The sequence below is a fragment of the Phyllopteryx taeniolatus genome, chromosome 13 (genome assembly GCF_024500385.1).
Source record: "Phyllopteryx taeniolatus isolate TA_2022b chromosome 13, UOR_Ptae_1.2, whole genome shotgun sequence".
Lineage (NCBI taxonomy): Eukaryota > Metazoa > Chordata > Actinopteri > Syngnathiformes > Syngnathidae > Phyllopteryx > Phyllopteryx taeniolatus.
Genome location: NC_084514.1, coordinates 20214467 through 20234881, shown reverse-complemented (window position 1 = coordinate 20234881; position 20415 = coordinate 20214467). Strand labels below are relative to the sequence as shown.

At 39.2% G+C, this 20415-nt stretch overlaps 1 protein-coding gene across 7 annotated transcripts in view; it reads left to right on the top strand.

Moving 5' to 3' along the window:
- The window catches only part of ralgapa1 (Ral GTPase activating protein catalytic subunit alpha 1), a 92625-nt gene extending 75040 nt beyond the window's left edge, over positions 1 to 17585 (top strand). For 2 of the 7 annotated variants that reach the window (XM_061793737.1, XM_061793736.1), the window contains exons 35-44: positions 3308 to 3426; positions 4457 to 4576; positions 4765 to 5389; positions 5503 to 5618; positions 6737 to 6861; positions 9273 to 9344; positions 9445 to 9568; positions 11781 to 11936; positions 14316 to 14474; positions 16659 to 17585. In XM_061793737.1, the coding sequence (XP_061649721.1) occupies positions 3308 to 3426; positions 4457 to 4576; positions 4765 to 5389; positions 5503 to 5618; positions 6737 to 6861; positions 9273 to 9344; positions 9445 to 9568; positions 11781 to 11936; positions 14316 to 14474; positions 16659 to 16832 (1790 nt within the window). In that variant the 3' untranslated portion in view covers positions 16833 to 17585. Of the gene's footprint in view, positions 1 to 3307; positions 3427 to 4456; positions 4577 to 4764; positions 5390 to 5502; positions 5619 to 6736; positions 6862 to 9272; positions 9345 to 9444; positions 9569 to 11780; positions 11937 to 12682; positions 13006 to 14315; positions 14475 to 16658 lie in introns of those variants that run through there. The other 5 variants (XM_061793743.1, XM_061793741.1, XM_061793738.1 and 2 more) reach the window with 4 other exon arrangements.
- The last annotated feature ends 2830 nt before the right edge of the window (positions 17586 to 20415 follow it).

The window sequence follows — 20415 nt, the reverse complement described above, 5'->3', positions numbered from 1 at the left end:
TGCCACCAAATATTAAATGTTGTTCACTTGAAGTTAGTTTAATAATGTCTGTTCCAATACTTCTGCTCACTTGAAAAAGTGCTCTGTCCTGAGTTGTTTCGCACATCTAGATGTAAATTCCATGAAATAAAAGCTGGAATTCTTAACTTTATTCGAACAATCATCTTTTGGTTTGAAACCCAAATGTCTTCAGTATACAACAAAAACAAAGGAATTGACCATGCTTCCAATACTTTGGAGGGGACTGTGTGTGTGTGTGTGTGTGTGTGTGTGTGTGTGTGTGTGTATTAGGAGCTGAAATAAGTGTTTAGCACGTCACCATTTTTCTCACGAAAAATGTTGACTTGAAATGTTCTCCAGATGTTGGGAACAACCCAAGTAATCCATACATACAAAGAAAGTAGAACAAATAAATTAAGTTATGTGTAATAATGTGAAATGACACAGACAAAAGGTATTGAACACACCAACTGGTATTTATTTAATACTTTGTACAAAAGCCTTTGTTTACAATGACAGGTTCAAGACACCTCCTTATGGAGAAACTAGTTGCATGCATTTGGTCTTCTGTGATTTTGGCCCATTCCTCCACACAAGCAGTCTTCAAATCTTGAAGGTGCCGTGGGCTTCTTTTTCGGACCTTGAGTTTCAGTTGTTTCCGTAAATATTTGATTCGATTCAATTCAGGTAATTGACTGGGCCATTCTAGCAGCTTTATTTTTTTTTCTTTGAAACCATTTGAGAATTTCCATGGCAGTATGTTTTGGATCATTACCCTGCTGAAATGTCCACCCTCGTTTCATTTTCATCATCCTCTTAGATGGCAGCAGATTTTTGTCAAGAATGTCTCGGTACATTTGCCCATTCATCCTTCCTTCAATAATGTGAACTTTACCAGTACCATTTGCTGAAAAGCTGCCCACACCATCATGTTCCCACTGCCGAACTTCACTTTTGGTATTGTGTTTTTAGGAAGATGGTTCGCCTCCAAACGTGGTGTGCATTATGGCATCCAAAGGGTTCAATTTTGTTCTCATCAGACCCAACTATATTCTCCCAGTATTTAAGTGGCTTGTCCAAATGTTGTTCGGCAAACTTTAAACAAGCTTTGACATGCCTTTTTTTTTCCAGCAATGGGGTCTTGCGTGGTGAGCGTGCGTACAGGCCATGGCGGTGGAGTACATTACTCACAGTTTTCCGTGTCACAACAGTACCTGCTAATTCCAGGTCTTTTTGAAGCTCTGCACAGGTGGTCCTTGGCTCTTGGACAACGCTTCTGATTATTCTTTGTACTCCTCTGTGGCAAATCTTCGGAGGAGCACCTGATCGAGGCACATCTATGGTGGTATGATTGGCTTTCCACATACGTACTACGGCCCCAAGCATGCTCACTGGAACATTCAGAAACTTAAATATGCGGCTGTATCCAATGCCATTGTTATGTTTTGCAACAATAAGTTTGCGATGGCCTTGAGACAGCGCTCTGCTCTTACCCATCATGAGATGTGTCTTGACTCACACCTTGGCAATGAGACCTTTTTGTAGGCCATCAATTAGGACTGAACCACCTGATATTCATTTGCACTGACAAGGGGCTGGATTGCTGCTTGATTATTGATATATTTTAGGCGTTGTCTTGGCTTTCCATGCCTTTTTGCTCCTCCCATCATGTGTTCAATACTTTTTCTCTGTGTCATTTCACATTATTACACACAACATAATTTCTGACCTTATTTGTTCTATTTTCTTTGTTTGTATGGATTACTGTTGTTCTCAGCATCCGGTGAAAATTTCATGTCAATAGCACCTTTGGGACTAACTATATTTAGTGAGAAAAATGGTGACGTGTTAAATACTTATTTCAGCCACTATATATATATATATATATATATATATAGAGAGAGAGAGAGAGAGAGAGAGAGAGAGAGAGAGAGAGAGAGAGAGAGAGAGAGAGAGAGAGAGAGAGAGAGAGAGAGAGACGCATTTTATTATAATTTCTGAGGGCTGGACTTAAATCCTCGTGCTATAAATTTGATTAGCATCAGTACGCTAGCGATTACATTTTAGGTCAAAAACCGCTAACTACCATTCAACTCACTGATACTTATCATATTATATGTACATCTTACAGTGTCTTAAGAATCACTTACAGATGCTCCTTTGTTGTTTTCGGTAAAGTTTATCATCGACCCAACACTGCGTCTGTAAATACCCGTGTGAAACATGGGTTCTAGCGGAGCATAAATGGTTCCTTTTTTATGGGGTCCCGGCGGAGCTTCGAGGCACAAATTTTGTGTCGACCTAATTTTGAAGTCAACTTTTGTTTTGTTTTTTTCTCCCAAGCCCGAATGTGGCGCTTCACCACTTGAAAGACATTGATTCAGTGACGGAAGACTTCATCTGAATTTTTCTCAATGACCAAGAACCATTTTCTTTTCTTTTTAGCATTCAGTAGTTTAACAGTTATCAAGAAGTTTCATTCCTTACATTTGTCTCTAGCAATGAAGTGCTTTAAGATTTTATGTTGAGAATTATCTACAAAAATAACAAATAATGAATGTATTTACATGTTCTTGTTCTTATTGCCCTGTTACGTGTGTTTAATGTAGTGTGTTGATGTTGAGAGGGGTTGTGTGAGCAAGAAGTGTTCCCTTGTGCTTTGCGCTTTTACTGTAATTCCGAGGGGCTTTGAATGCATCGCTCTGCATATTTTGGGGAAAACAAGAGAGAGGGAGAGAGAGAGCGAGAGAGAAAGAGGTGAGGTACTGTTCACAGTTTACCTTGCTCCTCTTCTTTTAATTTAAAATGTATTTTCAAAAATGGTTTTTTAACCCAATTTTTGGCGCCTCTTGAGGCTGCTCCACCCTTAGCATTTGCTAACCCCGCTTTATGGGCGGGGCGGCCCTGCCTGTGTGAATGTAAATGTCCCACTCGATACGTGCGTGTTTGTGCGTATGCGCTTATAATGATGTTATCATGTTAATCAGGCAAGATTCTCTGGAAGCACAGTGTGTGATGGCATTGGCTTCTTGCCGGCATGGGGCAGACTATGTATCGATCCAGTCTGTGTCTACACCCCTTACTTTCTTTTGCATTAATTCCCAAAGTTTTGCTAAAGCTAATTACATGCATATTATGAATTGTTTATAAAGCACAGCATTGTCAGACAACACCAAAAGAAGCAAAACAATGCTGATAACTTCCAACTGAGTGTTTATTTATTTTTTTGTTGCATTTTCTAATCTTTCACACACGTTCAGGTCTGATCTGTACTTGCCTTTTTTTTTTTTTTGTCTTCTTTTTGTAGTCCGTAGTCGTATCCAACAGGGTCTGGTTTCCATTGCAGCCAGGACTGTTATCACCCACCTTGTGAACCATCTAGGGCATTACCCAATGTCTGGAGGTCCAGCTACTCTCTCCAGCCAGGTACTGTTATTCCGTTCGGGTTTCTATCCTGACATGATTTTCCACAATAAGAAAAACAATGCTGCACACATTTTCTGTTTTAATAATTACAACAATACAATTTCAAAGCTGTGAGCCGTGTCTCCATTTTGAGCAAAGTGGAAAAACATCTAACTCTTGGTTGGGCAACTTTGATGATTTTAAAGGGCCACAAGAAGGACCATAATCCCACTGGGTCAAATTGGGATCATACACAATCTACCACAATAAGATATTTGTACTTTATAGAGAATATAGCATTTACAGGGGCGCTGTAAGGCGGGGAAATGTAATGATTTTTCTTAAGGCCTGTACGCACACTGCACAATGCGATCGAACCCGATTGGACCCTACCATCGCATAAAAATAAGAGTTGCCGATGCATCCCCGCACATTGAGCGATATACAGATGCCCTGAATAGCGAGCCTGTATAGGCATTTGATGCTGTTTATAAAGTATATTGTACTTTATCACATTTCTTAGACCACAAAAAGATAGATTACTAGTTCAGGAAGAAGCGGATGGCTAAAGAGGTAGGACATATGCGAGAATAAAAGCGTGATTGTGGATATTTTAAAGGAGTCTCGCTGGCTCCATTTATTTGAACGTACCCAGCGAGTTACGTGCCATTTGCGTACATTTTGGTCACAAGCGTCACTTTTTCGATATGTCGGAAACTTTTGACTGGAGGTATGTGCTGTCAAGCCCAAAATATTATGTAGAGGTTTCCTTTCCTCACCCATACAACATGAGAAAAAGCTGCGAGAGCTGGAGGGGCTGCTGCGTTACGCTTACTTCTTTTTTTTTTTTTTATTATTATTATTATTATTAAACGGATTCTTTTCTCTTACATATGGACCAGCCATGTTTAAGGCCATATTGCCCAGCCCTAGTGTTAAGTGATGAAGTCACTAGTATGTGACAATTACTTGTTACTACTTTACTTCAACTGTGAATGAGCAAGTCTTTTTTAAATCTCATATTTTGTGACATACTGTTTTGTTTTTCTAGGTGTGCGAGAACCATGACAACCCATACTGTGAGAGTGCAGATCTTGGACCTGAACTCTTCCACTCACCAAATCTACAGTTCCTGTCATTGAATGGCTCTACACTGCTCTCAGTGCTCCAGGTAACTTTATGATGCTAAATGTATGCACAGAACGCTCTGTATAAAGTTAATCTGGCTGTGGTGGTCTTCTCTCAGGTGTTTTGTAACTCAATGAAAGTGCAACAAAAGACAATAAGAAATATAGTACAATGTTCCAGAGCATTTTTTTAAATTTTGTATTTAGTCTTTCTTACCTATGTATTTCACAGGTTCGGTCAGAGTCTAGTGTACCAGGAGGTGGAATGACAGCTGGTTTGTCCTCTGCTCCTGCCTGTGTTCGCGTTATCATTCGGGATGTAGCTGGAAAGCACTCCTGGGACTCTTCTGTTCTCTACGGGCCTCCACCATGCTCACCAAGTAGTCCTCCACACACAGTATTGACTTGCACACAATCCCCTCATAGTGTGAATCCCCATCTACGCACCCCAACCAAAAAGATCAAAGAGGAGCGGGGAGAAGGCAGTCAAGAAGACCAGAATGAAGAGTCAGAGGAGGGAGGAAGTGCAATGGAGGGTCATAGTCCCGAGTTGGAGGGAGAGATGGATGAGGACGGAGAGCAAAGCAATGTTGCTGAAGAAGAAACTGTGCGACTACAAGGAGGTCGAGGAGAAGAGGAAGAGGAGAAGCAGGTGGAGGGGGATAAGGAACATAGCACGGGTGGGGAGGGGAAGTGGGCAGAGGTGGGCTTTGAGCAGCTCCTAGCTCCACCACTGGCAAAACGGGTATGTCGGGAAGTGGTGCCAGTATGGGACTCACTTCGGGATGGAGATGATGCGCTGGATGAAATGCTGCAGTACCTTGGATACTCAAGTCCTGAGTGTCTACAAAGAGCAGGTACACAAAAACACACATAGGTTCATCACTTAACTAAAAAAAAGGGTTAACTTAGGATATCATACAAACACAAGTTAATATGCACAGCTAATCTTTATTAATTGTCCTCACAGGAATGCCACTCAATATCCCAGTCCCGCCACCAGCTTGTGTTTCAGAGAAGCAGGAGAATGATGTGATCAATGCCATCTTGAAGCAAAGTGCCGCTGAGCGAGATTTTGTCCTTCATGTGCGTTATTGTCACACAGTCATGAAAAGATTGATCTCTTGGGGTTATTGTAGGGCGTGCTTTTTAAAATCAAATCTCTTCCATAAACTGTGTCACGTGTAGGCATGAGTCGGTAACTGATTCTCAAGGTACAATGACCTTGAGCACAAATATCACAGTATTGTTGGTATTATATTGTAATACATGGATAAACAACTTTTTTTTTCCCATTAAACATAAAAAAACATTTCAAAATATATGCAATCCATGTTATGTACATATAAACCTACAGCACTGCAATAATCACAACATAAGTAATTTTTTTTTTCTGTAATAAGAAAATTAAATGCAGTAACTTAAGCTACATAAATATGATTTTTAATTATTGTCATTATTATTATTATTGTTATTGTTGGTTTAAGCTCCTATGGGTACTTTGAAATGGTCCCCTTCCCCTTTTTTTAAAATTTTTATTTATTTTATTTTTATTTTATCTCATAGTAGCAACGTGACAAGGTTTGCCAAAAATGAGTGTCTCAAAATGCGGGATCTAGTTGGAAAATGCCTTCAAATTAGAATAAAAAAGTAAAATTGTATCATTTCTACATATCTCCTCGCCGGTTCATTTCGTCTCCGACTTGAGGAACTCCTTTTTAAATAAGATGACAAGATACAGTTAAAAATATTCACCAATAACTCATACAGGCCAAACGTCCAAAATGTCGACATCAAAATTACTGTATTGTTTCAAACAGCGTCATTTGCCCTAAAACTCGACTTAACTAGCTCAAATGGAACAGTATTGGTGATAAAAGCTGTGTTAGTAGTAGAATAGCTCCTGAACATTTGCAATAAAGTGTTTTCGCAATTTTTTTTTGTTTTGAAGGATTTGAGAGGGTTTTGAAGTGCTCATTCATTGTTTTTTAGAAAATTTGACCAAGATGGCAGCCACTTGTCACATTGTTACCATTACATGTAGCCATTTAGATTTAACAAAATTGCTTTGACCCTTTTTTTGTGGTCACATCACACATTCATGTGGCCTCTAATTGTTAGACCAAGTTCTTAGCTCAAGGAACACTGCCTCTGTTCTCCATGACTCTATTTTTTCTTGTCAACTGGAATTATGTCTGTTTTAGAGAGGTGAGGAGTTAAACATGAGAGCAGTGGAACAGAGTGAACCAGAGACTCAGACACCTCAGTCGGCCTTCTACTACTGCAGGCTACTAATCAACATACTGGGACTCAACTCCTGGGAGAAGAGGTGAGGTCCCTGAAAGCCACATGCAAGACTCTGTGGAAGTGACCTTCAGCTTGCTGCAATTCAACAATTAAGAAATTTAAACAAGCAGAGATAATCTTTTGAGTGAGTTACTGTTTTATTGCTATTGTTGGATATGCGACGGTACAGTAAACAGTTAAGGCTTATTTTTGTTTCTCCTAGATGCGTTTTTGCTATATTTAAATGAGGCCAAAAATTGAAATTAAAACATGTGTCCTGTGCTAATTAGACACCATTTTTTTTGTTGCCCATTTAAGTGGTGCATCAATTTTTCTTCTCAATGACTCCGGGCTTAACTACACAATGTTAAAGTATCTGTATAAATGTGTCTGGCCCGCTAATGGATGCTCATTGCTCTTTATCCAGAGAATTACACCATCTGCATTCAGCCAGCACAATAGACTTCTTAACACGCAGTGTGTATGTGTGTCCTAGGAGTGTCGTAATGAGCCTAGGAGGCCATTGATCAAAATCAACCCATCTGGAGCTTGAATAAAAGGTGGTGCTTGAAGATGAGAATAGTGAGAGTGAAAAACAAACCTGAAAACAGGATGCATAAAGCACATGGAAATGTAACAAAAGAAGGAAATTGAGCTTAAATAAGCGAGAAGCTTTAAAAAGTTGCACATGCAGTAGGTTAAATCAACAAATGATATAAGATGAGAATGTCTGATGTTGTTTCCCCTTTATCTCTCACCATGTATTCATTTATGATATTACAGTGTGATACTGACAGTCTTCCCTCTCTGTTCAGGGCTGTGTCTCTTTTCATGCTTTTACCAATAATCCAAAGTGTGAATGGAGTCTTTGAGAGCAGTGAATGAGGCCATTACCACATATCAGTTTAATAAAGAGCAAATTGCTAGCTCTTTGCTTTCTCTCTAGCTCTTGCTTTTTTCTTTTCTTTTTTTTTTTTTTCTCCATTCTCTCTGGAAGAGAAATGAGTGATGTGTCATTATGAGTCCATTTCAAGTGTTATCTACTTCAGTCCTGGTTTGAGATCAGTGATGCTGAAATTGGTGGCTGGTCCTCCCAGGACATTTTAAACGATCCCTGGATCTATCAGTTTACATAAGAAGCCTTTTGTCTTGACCAAAAAAGTTTCTGTCTTTTTCACATTTCGATCCTGAAAGTGAAAATAACACTAGTTGGCTAAGAACCTCTCCTGCTAAGAGGAGTTGAGGCTATATTCATAGTATTTGATAGTAATTTAACAGGACCCTACAATTGTTTGTATAGTGTAGTTGTCTGGTGTTACCACTCTATAGGTTTTTCAACTCAATAGATGCTGGTTCAGTTCCAGTTAGAGGGTCCTCCGCTCTCCCTGCAATGTAACAAAGTTAATGATTCAACAATAAGGTTCACCTTGTTCGTGTAGTGTAACTTTAAAAGGGAAGTTGGTATTGTAGTGCTATCATATACCGTTGCGCACCAACATCAAACACAACACCACCCCAAAATCATGTTCAATTGCTGATTTTATATGCTAAACAAAATGCTAATTTATCACGCTGTCACTGATTAAAATGGTTGAATCCGCTGCCGGCACCAGCTGCCCGTGTCATTCTGCGCTCGCGCCAGCCAGACAAAGTTTTTATCCATCTATTCTCCATACTGCTTCACATACATAAAGCAAATGACTGTGGTTATGTCATCTTCCAGAACTCTTTTTCAAAGATCTTACAGCCATGAGTGATGCAATAAATAAAATGGTAAGCCGACTAAGCAGTTGAACAGAAGGACCTCAGACTTATCTTTGTGGCACAGTTCAGTGCACCGAAGCATTACAGCGATTCACTTTTGACAAAACAGGCTTACTTAATAGTGTCTTACATAACTATTTCTCTAGTTATTGTGTAAAAAAAACAAAAACATTTAGACTCTCAATATTGCGGAGACAATTATGCCACCTGCATGGCTCTGCAGAGTGAGGGGAAGAGGCGATGTTTTACAACACTTCTCAACACAGTGAAGCGTTCAAGAAAGTTAATAGATTTGTTCTCCAGATATTTTCACCACTTTAAAATGGTTAATATTGCATAAAAATAACAGATAACACATTGCCGACAGACCAGTAGTGTAGCACCTGAAAAAAATCCATTGCTCTCAGCAATCCGTCAACTGACACAATTCAATGGAATGCCCTGGTGGCAGCTAACTCTACTGTCGCTTCAGCGTCACTTGCAGTTTGCAGCTGATTATGATTTTTTCCGAAATGGCAACCCCTCTATTTAATTATTATTCCACAAACATAATATTAATCATAGTACTGTTTTTTGACAAGTAAAAAACAGCAATGTGAAACTTTTGAGCCAGGTTTCCAGGCCTACAATTTTTTTCTATAACTAGGGTTAATTATTAGTAACTTGTTTTTTTTTGTTTGTTTTTTGCAGGAGTAACTTTCATTTATTGAGGAAGAATGAGAAACTATTGCGAGAGCTGAAAAACCTGGACTCGCGGCAGTGGTGAGATAACAAGCACCTCTTATTTTCTGTACCTTCAGCTTTTGTTTTCAAAGTTTTTTGTCACCCTTTAATGTGTTTGTTTTCCTTTGCTGTGGTCTAGTCGGGAGACACATAAAATAGCAGTTTTTTATGTAGCTGAAGGACAAGAAGACAAACATTCCATACTCACCAATACTGCAGGAAGCCAGGCATATGAAGACTTTGTTTCTGGACTGGGTTGGGAGGTATGGAAAAAAAAATGCTCCTTATGCATGGTTATTTATAATTAATGTCCTCATGTAAACAACTCTTAACATCCACTTGTACACCACTAATAGCAACAGCACCCAATCAACGTAAAATTTTGCCTAATTAGTAAAACTTCACACTGCCGATCCAAGTCCCCAATGTGCATTTCACGTGAATGATAGATATGTATCTCCCTCTGGTAGCATCTTTGTGTCGAGGCAGTATGTTGAAGTGAGTTGAGGAGTTTCATTTAGACAAAGATTTGCTGCCATCTTTAAAAAAAGAAAAAAATAACTTTTTCAATAACACAGCATACAACAAACAAACAAAAAATACAAAAGCACATGATTGTCACATTATCCAATCAAGTCAGTAAATGCATCTTGGTCCATTTCACCCATTTTTCATCGCATAATTCCTCCTCAGTTCTTAATCTGTGCGTCTATAGTTTAATGTCATATATTGTGTTCATGATATTGAACCAGTGTTCATCAATATCTGGTGTCGAAGGTCCTGGATTGAGCCATTTCTTTGCAATGGTCTTTTGCATGCTGCCGGCATGATCTTAAGTAAGTACGTGTGATCCCCTAACACTGTCACGTACGTGGTTAGGGCGAAGGCGAGGAACACAAGGCAAGAACATGGTGGACCCAATTGCAGGGAAGCAGGGAGGCAAGGCAGGAGTGCGGGAATCTCAAAATAATAATATTTAATCACAATGATAAAAACAACTGGCGACTATGACATGGCAAGACATGTGACAACGACAATGAACCGACAAGAACTGAAAGAAACCAGGGAACTAAATACAAACAAATTGACGAGACAACGAGGAACACCTGGACAAGACACGAGTGGCTGGAGAGAGCTGATTGGTCGACACAAAGTAGACGAGAACAGGTGGACACAACAACCTAATGAGCACACGACAAACATGGAACACAGGAAAACATGGAACAAAACTAAACACAACCCAAACCAAAACACAGACCATGACAAACACAGTTTCTACTGATAAATAACCCAGGTACAGTACCACTCATGAAAATATTACTGTGCATTGTAGCCCAAAATCCTCATAATAATTTTACATACATTCCAAAAAAAAAAAAAACACTGTTGGACAGAGCCAAAACACATGAAGTGGTCTACATTGATTGCACCAACGTGGCCGTGCTACTTTAAGATATTCTTTCTTATTTTGGGGTGTAATAAGGAAACTCATGTTCTTCCAACAATGTCCTCTCCAAACCAGGGACGATTTTGTGGTGCTTTATGTTGTAATCATACAGTATATGACCAGTCATCTTTGTAATGTTTACCTTAAATTCTCTTTCCCACCTCTGTTTAATATACACAGTGTTCCCCCTTCCTTCTATTAAATCATCATGGTAGTGTGGATATTATTTTACCTGGCCCTGATCTGTAGAAACCCATTACAGGTCTCTCGGTGTAACTTATGTATTTACATATCTAATAGGGTCATTCTTACTTAAATTGTAGTTTCACTACAGTTCTTGGAAACTCATGAGAATTACAGTTTTTAATAGTTGTACATATTGCAGTTATACCTTTTGGGATCTGCTGTAAGAATGTTTTATCAAGACTGTTAGGCTATCCATTGCAGTAGGCAAAGATTGTTCTCAAATTTTTGAACCACAGTTCCAGTGGAAATTGGGTCACACTGTTACTATTTTCATTCTTGTGTACCTCCACTCACAGATTTTCGCTATTTGAGGCAGAGCTCCGCCCCCCATCCTTCCCCCTTAACTATACATTCACCAACCACGTGAAACAACATTTTCTGTATTTAATGATCGACACACGGTTAATATACCATATTTTGACCATGTTTAACTGTTGAATGCTCTCACAGGTGTTTTTAATGTTTATTTGCTCTAATTGAAGGGGTATATCTGATCTGTGCGTTTATGCTGCTCACGTGAGCATTGGCCGTTATCTGATATGTATCAGATTTTTATCCACATTTGGAAGAGGCCTGATTCCGATCTGATGATATCTAATTTCATGTTTTGTTTTGTTTTGTTTTTTTATGCTGCCATGTCGCATATCAGAATTGTGTCACTTGAACATGCAGAGTATATCCGGCCTTAGTCAAATGTTGAACTTTTTTTTCTAACATATAAAAAGTTTTACAGTGTATCTACTGTGCCATTTAGGTGGTTTGTTCAAATGTTTCTTCCTTAGGTGGACCTGACCACCCACTGTGGTTTCATGGGAGGACTCCAGAGGAACCGCAGTACAGGCCAGACCACACCTTATTATGCCACCTCTACGACAGAGGTCATCTATCATGTCTCAACCCGAATGCCACATGACCAGGACCACAATCTCACCAAGAAGGTAACCAACACTCACCTCTGACTCTTCATTCAGGACACAGATGCAGGGGAATCAAAGTACTTGTTAAGTAACAGTATGGAATGATTGGATTTTTGCTCCACGGCTCCTCCTACAGTTGTGAAATTTAAAGTACTTTTACTGATAGCAGTGCACAAGATGTGAAACTAAAGAAACCAAGCCAATAAGTGTACTGTATGTAATATATGCTATTTGTTTTAAATACATTATCCATATTTGAAGATCATTGCTGAAAACGTGCAAAGACTGAGAACTACGCAGTGCTGAATAGTGGAAATATAATGTTAAACTCTTTTTCCACCATGTCAGTTTTCCTGATTTGTGGGGCGTGGCTAAAACGGCGCACAGTGACGCTCTTTGAGCCACTATAACGTGCAGTTAGCTAACTAGCTATACCCCCCCCCCCCTTAATGATTATTTGCTATAAACAATAAAGTTTATCAGTTTGAACATTAAATCTCTTGTCTTTGTAGTGTATTCAATTAAATATAGGTCGAACAGGATTGGCAAATCATTGTATTCTGTTTTTATTTATGTTTAACACAACGTCCCAACTTCATTGGAATTGGGCTTGTATGAATGAAGCAAATTCATGCGGCGAGTAGAATGACTTACAGCTCAAAAGCAGCGACTCCAAGTCCAGGCTGCAGTGTATGCTGAGCTCCGTGACATCAGTACATCATTTCTCGTTGATGTAGAAGCATATTCCGCCACCTTTTGTTTTCCAGGATAGCTCCGTGTCGCAGTCCGCTCAGTGTAGTCGGAAGCTGGGTAAAGCCAAGTCTCCGTGAAGCAGAATTAAACAATTTTGTGGATGTGGACACATTTGGACGAGCACTGCAAACTGAAAAGATTACTGCAAATAACATGTAAGGTTAGGCCCAACTTTGGTGCTAACACAAGATTTTGTCGTGTTTTTGATGTGGTCCGTCATGATAATACACCACATCTGAGATCAGCCGTCATCATGACAGTGACATTGTTCTCCTTACTAATCAAATGGTTACCATCCAAATGGCTGTGTGGCCCAGATCTAGGCCAGTTTAATGCATCACCTGTTAATGGCATTCCAAATGAGAGTGAGTCGCATGCAAACATGCACAATGACTGGTTTATGGTATTGTTTCTCAAATTTATTGCAATTACATCTGTATTTGTGTATGGTGTTGAATTAGCGTCACAGCAGGCAGGTTTAGTGTGTTTGAGATGGTGTTTGTGTGCACACCTGTCAACCCCCAGGCAGTGGGCACTCTGCACATGGCCATAATATCCCTTTAATCTGATCAAACTTCCTGCTTGTTGGCCTATCATGTCGCTGTAGGCTTCTGATTGGATTATCGCTGCCTGGTGCAGCACCATCCATTTCCCTGATCAGCTGATGGCTCCATTGAACACATACTCATAGACATACACATGAAGACACGCACGCGCGCACACACACTCACACACACACACACACACACACAGTCAGTTTTACTCAACCCTAATAAGGACAAGCGCTAAAAAAATGTATGGATAAGGTACAGCATATGCCTAAACAGTGAGGGACACTTCTCTGTTCACTTTTATTTTTCATTCATTTGTAACTTTTTATTGAGCCATTGACAATGACATATTCATGGTTCTCATATAATGCATCAGGAAAAAGATGGTGATGTGTACTCTTGTGTGCATACAAGAATGCCCTTTATAGAAATATATCCCGTGATCAGGTACGTCACACTCCTCTTCGGGCATTACGAGATTGCCTTAAACATGGGTACTGATACTACCTCCAAAGGCATATTATTACCCCGCTGCCCCAAATTAGTGTCAAGTGTTGTTTATACAAGACAGCAACAGCAAAGGGTCTGAACAATTGTGATTGTCTATAGACAAGAACAGCAGCCACCTCAAGAATGAGATGCCACAGACAGGCAGAGAAGCATTTCTGCTGGAGTGGAGGGTGGGTGGTTTGTCTGACGTGGAGGTTAATGACAGCTCTGTGTTTGGGAATGCATTCATACACACACACACACACACACACACACACACAAACCAGTCTTCCTGTCCATACTCCATCTTTCTAGAACTTCACTCCATCTTCTTGTCCACTCGCCATCTTCACATATTCACTCAATCACTCTCTGGGCCAAACATCGTACACACACAGATGTATACACAAATAATCTAAAACCTTGGATATATGATGGATGCACCCAATCTAGCTCACCGTGCGACTTTTATATGCCTGGCATTGAATAGGTTCATACTACACAATGTAAACGTGTGTGCTTTGTTCAAATTGTAGAGCAGTATTATTCTTAATTTCTTTCTTATTCGTGTCTTGACATGCCCCTACTCTTCCTCTCCTCTATCCAGCTGAGACACCTGGGTAATGACGAGGTCCACATCGTTTGGTCGGAACATTCCAGAGACTATCGCCGAGGAATCATCCCTACAGAGTTTGGCGACGTGCTAATTGTCATTTACCCCATGAAAAACCACATGTATTCCATCCATATCCTCAAAAAACCCGAGGTATTAGCAATCTTTCTTTGAATTTACATTAAGTGAAATAACCGTATAATACGTTTTTGTTTTTTCTCTGAAGTACCTTTCTAGCGTCACATTTTTTATTATTTTTCAGCAAACAAGGGATGTTTTTGTATTTAGCTGGTCAGTAACAAAAGACAATAATAGTCACTGATAATGAGTAGCAAACATTTCATTTAGTGCTGAAATTGCTGTAGACTGTTGAAGCAAAGGAAGGGAAAATGTATATACAGGTTCATTTCATAAACTCGAATACTGTAGGACAGTTCATTGTATTTCAGCATTGCAATTCCAAGTGAAATTCATAAATTATACAGATTTATTCAACACAAAAAATACTTTTCAGAAGACCAATTACAGCCTCATTTCCATTTTAAATCATGTTCACTGTTTCTTATGCAAGGTAAATATTATATGGTAAAATTTGCGTTTTCGTTAGCTGTGAGCTAAAATCCTCAAAATAATAACAAATAAAATCATGAACTAGTTTACTCTGTGTTGTGAATCTATATAATATATGAGTTTCTGAATTGAACTACACAAAAGTTTCTGTAATTCAGTTATATGTGAAGTTTCCTAATTCTCATTTATTTACCAAATTTATGCACCTTTGTGTGTGGACACTGATCTCACCCCAGCCAAGGGTTATATTTGTCTGATATCTTTTTAATGATCTTCAACATTAAAGTGGGGAAACTATTCAAAAGTAGAAGAATTTAAGATACAATACTTTTGCATCCATGCATTTTCCGGAACACTTATCCTCACTAGAGTTTGGGGCATGCTGGAGCCTATTCCAGCTGAATTTGGGCGAGAGGCGGGGTACACCCTGAACTGGTCGCCAGCCAATCACAGGGCACACATAAACAAACAATCATTCACACTCACACCTATGGGCAATTTAGAGTCTTTAATTAACCTACCATGCATGTTTTGGGGATGTGGGAGGAAACCGGCGTACCCAGAGAAAATCCACACAGGCACGGGGAGAACATGCAAACTCCACACAGGCGAGGCTGGATTTCAACCCGGGTCCTCAGAACTGTGAGGCAGATGTGCTAACCAGTCGTTCACCGTGCCAATACTTTTTCACTCTACTGTATTTTACGTCTATCGGCAACAAACTAACCACCCACTGCGTATAGTTTTAGTTCCCCACTATTCCCATGTAGGCAAATAGAAAAACAGATTTTCTTTTCGTGATGAAGGTAAAGTACACAGAGGAATTAATTGAAACTGTAATGCACAGAATCTGACATGATAGAGAATTGAATGGCTCAAACCTTCATCCTTGAAAAAGGATTAAGGTGTCGAATTGTGAAATCTTGTAATGAGAAAAAAATATACTACACTGAGTGAGACCACGTTCACAGAGAGGATGCAAATGGCTCAAAGAATATCAATATATGAGGACCAATTTAGTTGCTTCTAAAATACATATCACGTTACATTTTCAATATAGGTAGAATTAGGGGATTGCAAATGACACCTTTACTCACATTTGGACTTCTAGACAATTTAATTGTACTTCAGTTCTATTTTTGCAAAGGCACATGATCATATCAAACAACAAAGATATGCATCCAGATTTTCTGACAATCCAAGGGAGATGCTGCTCTGCTTTATGTTTTAGGTTAAAGCACAGACATTAATACCACAGCAATGATAGCATAACTGTATTTTAAAGAAGACTTAACACAATAAAAGAGTTTTTTTTCTGTATGACATAGATAGCACAGCACTAATAACATAACCACCTTCTGTTTCATTCATCCTTCAAGCAAAATATTGCATTATCATGAATCTGAAAGCAAGTTAGATACGATATTTTCTGTGTTGTTGTCGTGAAAGCACTGTATTCAGTCATGGAGCAAACGGACTGGAGACCTGTTCTTCAAATTGATTCAATAAAAAACCCATTCTCTCGGGTGGATTCCTTAAGCACAATATCTAATTGAATCTGAAAAGAAGCATAACCTCAATCGAATAGTATATCATGAAAACAACTTCCTCAAAAATTTAACATGATTTTTTTTTTCAGGACTGTGGGAGAGGATTCGTTCTCTGAAAAAAATAAAATTGATTAACTGTTTATTAACGTAATGTTATAACAATGAAATAGAATAGTTATGTCTATTGCATGTGTCACAACACATTTTGTCACTTTAGGTACCATTTTTTGGTCCCCTGTTTGACGGTGCCATTGTGGACATGAAGATTTTGCCAACAATGGTCAGAGCCACAGCCGTAAATGCAAGTCGTGCGCTGAAATCCCTCATTCCTCTATACCAGAACTTGTATCCTTTTAAAAACGTACTTGGAAATTGCAGGATTGGACGTTGAAATGTAAGTCACTGAAACCTTTATTTTTCCAGTTTTCTTGTCATGTTCATGGGCAAAGGGAAGGAAGGATTCACCATTTCAAAAATATTGGGTCATTGTATCCTAACAGGATATCCATTTTCTACCCGTGTTTTTTCTGTGTATTTAATATATCCGCAAGTGACAAAAATTGTATTCCCTTCCTTAAAATATAACATTTTTGTCAAACGGTAAACGGTTGCTTTGATTAATCTAATTCCCCAGCTTCCTGATTAGGAAGAGTAGCTATATTCTAATTGGGCTTTCATTGCGTATTCCTCACTCATCAACATTTTCTATTTATGACGTCAAACCAGCAGATAATACTACCTACGGCAAAAGCATCAGTTCATCATGTGAACTAAGAACAGGACCCAGATGTTCTCTAAATGCTTCAAGATATTTAACTCCAGGTGGGTGAAAATTCAAGATCACACAAAGGACACAAGTGGTAAAGTAACTTGACCAAGAAATAATCTTGCTTGTTCCTTCAGTACAATGTATTGTGTCTATGTGTAGAAAATTGTGCAAGCGACTGAAAGACAGGTGTGCATTCAGCCTGTCTGTATGATCGTAAGTGATGGCACTTTCATCAATTGTTATCGATTACTTTTTCCTCACAGTTTCGAAAAAAGGTTGTTTGCTCTCGTACCCACACTCACAAGTAGACATGCAATCATACTCTCTTGTCAGAAAAGTGCATGGCTCAACTCGTACCTTTTTATCCAAGTATGTGCTATCAATTTTTAAAAAGTAATTTTTTTTTTTTTGTATTTACTGACAGCACCGAAAGCAGTCTGCTAGATACTATGGATTAATTTGAAATCTGATGTTTTTCGGTTTTGATTGTTTTTAAATGTGAACTATATGTACAATATAGTCTCTAATTTTAAACATGCTGTAGTACGGTTATCTTTTAAACGATTCTATTTCACGAGTGTAGTATTTGGCTGGAATTAAATTTGTGTAGATGTGTCACATTTTGAAAGTTGGCTATTTGAAAGCTCAGTCTTGGCGTTCCTCATAGTAATATGTGCCAGTACTGTTGATGACCGCTGGTTCACTGTTATCAATACTATTCACGCTTTTCAGTGAGCTAAAACATGTGAAGGTGAAGTTGTCATCGCAGGAGGTAGAAAAAGTGTGAGGCTACTATAGTGGGGGTTAGGGAAATTTCTGAGGAATCCATTTTGCTTCGCGTCCAACAAGTAAGTGAGAGACATAGTCGAGAGATTGTGAGACTCAGGGACTTTAGCTCATAGCTGACACCGCCATTGTACTGTGTGTGTTTCTATGCGTGCGTGTGTGTGTGCTCAAGCGTGTGCATATCTGCATGTAGATTCTCCCACATATCTATGTCTTTGTATCTGTTTGCTTTTGTGTGATTTTTGAGATGGTGCACACTGTCTGTGTGACATGTTTGTGTAAGACCTACGTGCACATCCGTCCATACGATGTGACAATGTGTATGATTGTGAGTGATGTCATGTTACACACTGGTTTAGAGATGTTTGTGTGTCTGCTGGTGTCCTGGTGAGTATTGATTGGTGGCAGCAGCAGGTCGATGCCTCTGACAGCCTGAATTACAGTAATCAGTCATTATTGACTCTTAGGCTCTCTACTGCACACGTCTTTCTTCCTGTGTCTCTACATCTGTCACTTCTTTCTTCCCTTCTCTCACTCTGCTTCAACACTTCTACATGTGTTGTCCTGTCATCTTTTTCTACACACTCGCACATTTTGTCCACGTCATCGTCATTTCTCTGTCGAAAGTGATAGCTTCTTAGAAGTGGGCACTACGGCTGGGCGATATGACCTAAAATTCAGATCGCGATATGAATTTAATCCCTTCACGGTAACGGTCTATATCGCATAACCTTCAGTGTAAAAATTATCATGGAAGCATTTATGAATGGGATGTTGTTTTTGTTAATTCAACAAAAAAATATAAAATCAAATAATTTTAGTGTCGTGTTGCGTTATCAGGTGTTCACACAGATGTGATAAGATTGATACGAAGAGCTAATTACCGCATACCAAACAAACCTGAAGCTCGTCAAAAGCTTTGAATCGCACCAATTAAGCTTAACAAGTGGAACCTACTGACAACGACTGTTTCCTTTCGACAGTTTATATCTAACTTCCTGATTTAGTTTTGCAATATATTAGGATATAATGTATCATGCATCCATCCATTTTCTTTACCGCTTATCATCACTATGGTCGCGGGCTGCTGGAGCCTATCCCAGCTATCTTTGGGCTGGAGGCGGAGTACACCCTGAACTGGTCGCCAGCCAATCGCAGGGCACATAGAAACAAACAACCATTTGCACTCAAATTCACACTTAAGGGCAATTTAGAGTCTTCAATCAACCTACCACGCATGTTTTTGGGATGTGGGAGGAAACCGGAGTGCCCGGAAAAAACCCACGCAGGCACGGGGAGAACATACAAACTCCACACAGGCGGGGCCGGGATTTTGTACCCCGGTCCTCAGAACTGTGAGGCAGATGTGCTAGCCAGTCGGGCACCGTGCCATTATATATCATATTGTTCTTATTTAATAATAATAATAATCCAATACACTGATGTAACTTTTCTAGGCACCCAAACTCACTCTACAATCTCATTCACTCCTCAGTCACGCGAATTGCAAGTTACTGGCTGCCATTCTGCGCCTACGGCCGCTCCGACCACCACCAACCAAACATCTAACAACATTTATTTGTAGGCAATGTGGGTTAAGTGTCTTGCCCAATGACAAAAGGACGACATGTGCTTGGGCGGGGATACAAATCTGCGACCCTCTGGTTGCAAGGCGTACACTTGTCCTCTGCACCATGCTGCCCTGATAATTAATTTTCATATGAATATTATCTTTGTGTACGTGGAGAGAGAGCAAAGTAATAATTTTGTTGTTGTTTTTACTGTGCATGTAACAATCAGCATCTTAAATCTTTAATAATATTCATACTAGACACAAATAATGACAAAAGCAGTCTTGATGACATGTAAATATAATATTATATATAATATAAAAGCAAGTTGCATTTAGATTTAATTCATGAGGACTTTATTGTTATGCATGGAAAAATATTTTACAATAACAAATAATGACAAATGTTACGGAACGTCTGTATTTTGTTACGGAAATCATGAATGTTAACTCGTTACGGCCGTAACACTAATTGTTACGGATATTGGGGGGACGCTGAAAAATCCAGCGTCTGACATTTCTGGCTCGTCCACATTGACCAGCTGCTTGGTGCACGCTATTTTGTTAGTGTATTATTTTTATTAGTTCTCTTTGCGTCCTGTGTCAACGTATTGTAACTGATCATTGCCTCCATGGTAGCGAATAAGCTAGACTTCTTAACATGCTTCTTACAGTTGCAAAACATCGAAATACAATAAGTGATTTGGTGAAAGAATACACTTGTCACATAGGTCTGGCTGGAACCACATTTTCGCGGAGAGTAACCAACTTTGAACAACAAAATAACAGGCCAATTAATGTGATTAGCGATATTAATATAAAAATAATACAGTGGTGTGAAAAAGTGTT